The following is a 7,210-nucleotide window of genomic DNA, read 5'->3' as shown; positions in this document are numbered from 1 at the left end:
GTGGCCTGGGAGGGCGGGGGGACGAGCGTCCGGGACCCAGGCAGGCGAGGAGTCGGGCTCCGCAACTCGGCTGGCCTCTCCCTCTGGTGACCCGGAGTCCATCGGCAGGGCGGACCCAGTCATCTGCCTGCCCGGCCTCCCCGCCTCCCGGCTTCCAGCCCTTCCGCTCTGCACCCACCTCAGGCGCTCGTCCCGCGGCTGCCGCCCCGGTCCCAACTCTGGCTGGGGCCGGACTCCCGAGCCCCTCTCCCGGCGGCTACCGGAGAGCAGGAAAGGGACGCGCCGAGCGGACAGAGGGGCTGCGCGGGCGGCGGGCGCGCGCACCCTCTGCGCGCAGCCCGCGCGGGGGTCTCTCCTGGCTGGGAAGACCGATGTCCGCCGCTCAGCATCCACCCGCCGCAGCCCCGCCCCGAACCAATTAGATAGGCCTTCGGTGAAGTCCGTCCCGCCCCCGGCTAAGTCTCATTGGACATTGCGAAAGTGGCGGGTCGTCAGGTCCCCGAGGGGACGGAGCTTTCTGCAAGAAGGGATGGCGAGGCGGAGACTGGTCGCGGCGGGAGTCCTGCATGCGCCGCCAGCCTCAGGGACCCGGCCCTCGGAGCCTGACAGGACTCGACAGCGTGGACGCAGTACGTCTTCCTGGCCGTGACCCTAGGCAGCTTCCTCATCTACCAAACAGATCTCGTTCCCCTTACCCAGTGGTCTTTGAAAAATAGAAGCAGGTTATAAGCCACACAAAAGATGTTACCATGGACAGCACTGACCTCAGGTCGGTCAGCCAAGGTACAACAGACTGTTGTAGCCATGCATTCTGGGAAACAAACTCACTCAGAAGGACAACGCAGATAGTGGAGTGCAGTTTATTACACCGGCGGGCCCAAGGCAGAGTCTCCTCTTAGGTAAGGACCCCAACCAGTTTTTGTGAAAACCTTATATACCCGTGAAGGAGGAAACAGAGCAAGCTTCATCTTGAAAGCAGGACTCCATCTTGGGCCATACTGTGGACTTTGAGCTGTACGCCCAGTATCTATGGAAATGACATACCAACTGGAAAACCAGACCCCCCTGGATGGAAGAGCCCCAGGGCTCATACCTAGACTCTCCGTCGCCTGAAAGAATACCCTGATTATCTGTGTAACCCAATGGAATCATAAATTTTATTATACTTCTTGGGGTATGACCACAGACCTATTGCTAATTGTCCACTGTTAACTACCTAGGCTACTTTGTATCTTTCTTTTCCTTTGTTCAGACTAGTTACAGGGAATTTGGGGAAGTGGGTTTGGGCACTGTACACTTAGGGTATATAAGGTTTTCACAAAAACCGGTCGGGGTTCTTGGCTAAGCGGAGACTGCTTTGGGCCTGCCGGTGTAATAAACTGCACTCCACTATCTGTATTGTCCGAGTGAGTTTGTTTCCCAGAATGCGTGGCTACAATACCCTAAGTGTATCTGCCCAAACCCACCTCCCCAAATTCCCTGAAACTAGTCTGAACAAAGGAAAAGAAAGATACAAAGTTAACCCATGATTCATATGCCTTAAGTCTACTGTGGTTAACAGGGGACAATTATCAACAGGCCTGTGGTCATACCCCAAGAAGCATAATAAAATTTATGACTATTGGGTTACACAGATAATCAGGGTATTCTTTCAGGCCATGGAGAGTCTAGGTATGAGCCCTGGGGCTCTTCCATCCGGGGGTCTGGTTTTCCTGTTGGTATGTCGTTTCCGTAGATACTGGACATACAGCTCAAAGTCCACAGTCTGGCCCAAGATGGAGTCCTGCTTTCAAAATAGAGCCTATTCTGTCTCCTCCTTCAAGACTACTTGCTTGGGGCTAGTTCTGAGTTAGGGCATGTGGAGATTAATTTTTATTTAGTTTTGGTATCTTTTTGGCAAGACTCAAGTTCCTAAAGTCAAGATTTAGTATTCCTTTCCTTGGTAGACTTCAGTTCTTTGAAGTCCAATGTAGACTTTAACCCCGAGTCTGGAGTGCCGAATCCTCAGCTCTAGACTGCTTTCCTCTCCCTTCAGTCAAGTCAAAGTCTGGGGCCACAGGTGAGTCCCCTTCCTCACAGGCTTTCCTTCCTATCCCAACCCTGATCCCTCTTCCATCCTTCTATGTCCCATCCTAAATCCTCCTTCAGCAACCTTTCCAAATCTCTTCTCAATGATACAGGGCTCTCATCAGCATCTCATCTTCTACACTTAATCCACCAGCAAGGATCATTTCACTGCTTTACTCCCTCTGCTCCAGGCCTACTTCCAGGTACAGACAGGAGGATGGGGGCTGTGCTGTGTCCCTAATACGATTCCAAACTGGAGCACCTGGCTTACTTAACTGAGCACAGGGGCCCAGGCCACTCTGCCTTCCAGGAGGAACAAGTGGCCTTCAGGCTGGCCCAGAAAACCCTAAGCATGTTTCAGGGGGTTCATAACTGATTCATACCTTTCACGTGTTGGCTGAAGGAAAAAGAAACTCCTTTTTGTGCTCATAAATCTGTCTGGAAAGGCTGTAGCACTGCACTGTGGGCTCACTCACAAGGTTGGGGTCTCTCATCTCATGTTCACGGCTTATGCAAAAAGTCATGTGTCTCATCATGATGTCATGAGTCTTCTTGTCATTCTATTTATATAATAATCAAGCTTCTGGACCTATTTTTAAGTATCTTAAATTGCAAGGTCAACTGTTATAAAGTTGTCATTACTTGCATGTACAAATCCAGCAGAATCTCCCCCAAAGACACAAAAATACAGAAACAAACAGGATTCTCAAGTTATTTTTAACTGCATTTAAAACATTATTTTTGCCTGCATTGGGTGTTCGTTGCTACACAGGCTTTCCTCCAGGTGCAACGCTCTGGTTTTTCCCTGCGGCGGCTTCTCTCGCTGGGGAGCGCGGGCCCTAGCATGTGGGCCTCCGCAGTTGCAGCTGATAGGCTCTGGTGCACAGGCTTACATAGCTGTGGCCCCCGGGTTAGGGTTAGTTGCTCCGAGGCATATAGAATCTTCCCAGACCAGGGATCAAACCTGTTTCTCCTGTAATGGCAGGTGGATTCTTTACCACTGAGCCACCAGGAGTGCCCTCAAATTTTGTATTAATCAAAACAACTTCATTTTTCTTTATAAGAAATTGTCATAATTTACATAAAAGATTAAAACAAAGTACCCAATTTTGTATCAACTTAATCTACTAAGGTTAAGCAAAAATTTTAAGTTGGGTGAAAAGCTATGCTTCAAAACATTTAAAACCACTGTCCTAAGGAAGTTTTAGGATAAAGTGGCCTTAAACAGCAAAGGAGACCTGGAGATAAAAGAATCCAGCAAAAGGCTCTGTGTAAAAATGTTTATTTGTACTAATGCTTAGAATATAGGAACTAAGGAAAGAAAGAAAAAAAAGACACCTCAACTCCAAAGTGACAGTGAATTAGGGCCTGCCCACAGCCAAGGGGAAGGACATTCCAGGCTGTCCTGGGATGAACAGTCCCCCCTATTATTTAAAGTGTCACCAGGCAGAAAATTAAAGAATCAGGGTGTGAAGACCTTACCAGCTGCTAGCAAGTGTGCGAGGGAAGAAAGAGATGTCTAGGTGGCTTCCCCACGACCCAGGAGCCAGGATACACAGAGCAGGCGGCAGAGGCTCCCAATTCAGTTAAGGGCAGGAGCTGAATGCCCAGGTCCAGGAAGAACAAAAAGGGGATTTCGGAGGTAGGCTTTTTCATCGAGTTAAAAAACAGGCACATTATCCAATATCTCCCAGTGGCCCCCAAGCTTCTGGCCCGGCCCCATGATGCTTCCCCTCTCCCCACAAAACCAAAGGGAATAAGGAGGGGGGTGGGGCAGAAGACAGAAAATAACAAGGGTGGGGAATGCTTCAGTCACTAGAGACCAGGGCCTGTGAGAATGAGACAGGCAAGCACAAGGAACAATCAGGGTGAGGCTGCTACTCCCCCTGGGGTAGGTTTGTGGGAACAGGGTAGAGCCAGGAGCAGGACCAAGAGCATTTACCTGGCTCAGGTAAAGGATCCTGGGCTGCAGGAACAGAGGGCCGCAGGAAGCCACTCTGGGGGAAGGAGGCAGTGAGGCTAAGCAGCACGAGGGCATGGGCAGCTGCTTGCCAGCTTGCTCAGTTCTCACTCCCAGCTGCTCTGGCATATGCCCCAGTCTGACTCACCTTCACAGGAAGGGAAAACCGTGGGACCAGAGTGGAGGCTGAGCTGAGAGAAGTGAGCTGCTCTCCCACTCTCTCTTGGAGGACAATGTTTGAACCCTGGCCTCGGCCCAAGGTAGACAGAGTGAATGCTCTTCAGGGAGAGCAGGGAGAAGCTGGGCCCACAGCTATGCCCTGGGCCAGGGTGCTGCTCCGTTCTCCCTGAGGGCCCGGGGCCAGAGGTGGTCAGAGCTGCCACCTCAGCTTGCTGCTGCCAAAGGCAGGCTGGCATGACCACCTGCAATTCTCTGGACTTGAGAAAGAGAGGGGGAAGGGAAAGTGGGTATGGAAAACAGAGAGGAGAGAAACAGCCCTAGATGTATGAGGGGTTGGGGGTGGCCACATCAAGAGGAGTTCTGATTCTGGTAGATGGAAGCTTTTTCCTTCAACAGGTCCAGACACAAATGGCAGCTCCAACTTCCTGCAGAGAAGCACAGAGGGTCAGGAGGGCTCCACACAATCCTCACCTCCAGTGGCAGGACTGGCTACGGGGAGGACTGGAGATGTGCTGCAGCAGCAAAGTTTCAGTTATCTTGAGCAGGGACAAACTCTAGGTCTTCAAACAGCATGAAAAATAATTCTCAATGGAGATGAAAGAAAGCATCACCTGGAGGCCTATTTTAGAAGACAGATTCCCAGGGCCTCTGGGCCCTATAATTATAATCACTAAAGAGGACCTGGGGAGACAAAGAACTTTTTTAAAGCAACCGAGCTTTAAACTTGTGATTACAGAAGAGCCAGACTTTTGTTCTCATGGGCCCAAAGGCTAGAACAAAGATCATGAATAGAGGGTCTAGAGAAACCAATACTGATTCCACAGAAGACAGTTTTCTGCAAAGCCCACAGACAGAAGAGACAGGCTCTCCACTGTCACCAGCTGTCTGAGCAGAGGCTGAGGACCCAATGAGAGGAAAAGGGGGCCAGCTATGATGATGCAACTTAGTGTGACCCAAGTCTGGTTTCATTAAAAAAAAAAAAAAAAAAACAGAAAATAATATTCCTTATAAGCAAAATAACTGGTTTATTTTGTTCATTTATTAATACTTGCTACAGCTAAATTCTTCTATGCCTTGAGAAACAAAATTAGCCCTTAATACCTCAAAACTATAAACACAGTTGTACATACGTGTATTTCAACATCATTCTGAGGGAAAGAATCCATAGCTTTTATCAGCTCTTCAGAGGTGACTCTCAAAAAGCTAAGGTCCTTCCTAACCCAAAGGTCAATATATAGCAGTTGATAAATTTTTTCTGTAAACTGCCAGACAGTGTTAACTGCTTTAGGCTTTGTGAGCCACACAGTTTCAGTCATTTTTTTTTTTTTAATTCTGTTTGAAAATGTAAAAATAATTTTTAGCTTGTGAATTATGTATACTAGGTTCGGCTCGATTTGGCCTGGGGTCATAGTTTGGAACTCCTGGCCTAGAGGCTAGACCATCTGATGGTTGTGGCGGGTACTCCCCAGCTGTCTGCAACTCTCTACCACAGCAGTGTCTGACAGCACTTCCACAGGAAAGCCTTTCTACAGTTCATGCAGAATTGTGCCTGTGAATTGGTATTTTATGGTTAAAAAACAATAGAACACAAAACATGCTGCTTCTCCCTAAATGTGGCCTGACAGATAAAATAAACAAATGCGGTGTGACAGATGAGCAAGACATCCTCCCTGCAGCTGTTAAAGGGCCCTCAGACTTTGTCAGTGGCATCCTCCTAGGGGGTGACAGCAGTCTGACCTACACTGCAAGTCAGCTCACATCAGGCAGTGAGCTACTTTCTCTCGCCTGCAATGTTGGCCCACATCCTCTGTCACAGTAACAGCTCCTGGGCTTCATGTACTCCTGAGTAAGCTTCTGAATTTCTATAAAGGATGGACTTCAGCACGGAAATCTGGTGCAAAGAGGACTTGCGGAGAGGCAGCCACTTTTTGGTGTCCCCAATGGTTTCATTGAAGACCTTCCATAAATTTGAAGCATCTTACTAAACACTGCTGGAGGGCCTGAGCAAACTGTTCAGGTCCCAGGTTCAGCTCCCTCTCCCAACTGGTGGAAATGAACACTCAATCTGTCAGGCATGGAGTGGTGAAACCACAGTCCCCCACTAGACAAACTATGACTGAGTTTTGTAGGCTGGTTGAAAGATAACAGATCTCTCCTTCTGGTAATTATTTTCTGCTCAGCATCTGTTTTCTTTCAGGCTGTCCGTTTTCTGTGGCTGTGCATGTTATCTGGTGATAATGTACAAACGTTAAACCCCAAAGGTGCAATGCTAGTAAAGCACTCAGAACTGAGTGAAGGCTAAGAGCCTACTCCCTAACCTGGAAGACTGTATCACTGATACAGGAATACACTCACTATATAAGTGATTTTCCAAGTCACTAATAAATACTTGTTCTGAGTAAGAGTACAGGGAAACCTACCTTCAGGAGGCTCAGACATGGACGGGGTTAGACAATACATGTGGTAGCCACGATCGCAGTCATCACAGAAGAGCAGCTGGTCCTAGAGGAGGTGAGATGGAAGAGGAAAGGGGAGGTGAATGACTCCCCTTGCCTGGGCCGCTGGGAATGGGTTAGAAGGGCTCTTCCAAGAGGGGTGGGGGCAGATGGCAGGAAGAACAGACGTGGGACCCTCTGGCCAGAAAACTACTGCTGTCCCTCTCCATCCAGAAAGTCACTGTCATCCCACCGGGACCCCAACGGCCTCAGAAAAGCTCTATCTGAATCAGTTATTCACTTACTCTAACAGTTAACCACACTACTGCATGGAACGTTCTCTGAAGGGAACAGCATAAAGATGCCACTCATTTCCTTGCTAACTGTTTGTTCACACAAGAGGGTGACGCCCATGAAAGTAGGGACGTTGTTTGTCTTTAGTGTCCTGAGTGCCTAAAACAGGGTCTGACACAGATACTCAGTGAACACCTGCCAAACAAATCAAAGTTCCTCCTGGTGGAAAGGACAGGAAAAGCCGAGCAGGAGTGTGCTGGGGGGAGGTGGGGGG

General features: G+C 49.0%; 1 protein-coding gene across 3 annotated transcripts in view; it reads right to left on the bottom strand.

Moving 5' to 3' along the window:
• Positions 1 to 3,333: 3,333 nt before the first annotated feature.
• Positions 3,334 to 7,210, bottom strand: part of DPF2 (D4, zinc and double PHD fingers family 2) — a 12,843-nt gene continuing 8,966 nt past the window's right edge. For all 3 annotated transcript variants that reach the window (XM_010838051.1, XM_010838053.1, XM_010838052.1), the window contains 2 exons: positions 6,628 to 6,711; positions 3,334 to 4,632 (listed from right to left, as the gene is read on the bottom strand). In XM_010838051.1, the coding sequence (XP_010836353.1) occupies positions 4,556 to 4,632; positions 6,628 to 6,711 (161 nt within the window). In that variant the 3' untranslated portion in view covers positions 3,334 to 4,555. The remainder of the gene's footprint in view (positions 4,633 to 6,627; positions 6,712 to 7,210) is intronic.

Source organism: Bison bison, unplaced genomic scaffold (genome assembly GCF_000754665.1).
Source record: "Bison bison bison isolate TAMUID 2011002044 unplaced genomic scaffold, Bison_UMD1.0 scf7180017864089, whole genome shotgun sequence".
In the NCBI taxonomy this organism is placed as follows: Eukaryota; Metazoa; Chordata; class Mammalia; order Artiodactyla; family Bovidae; genus Bison; species Bison bison.
This window is presented reverse-complemented; position numbering and strand designations above follow the sequence as displayed.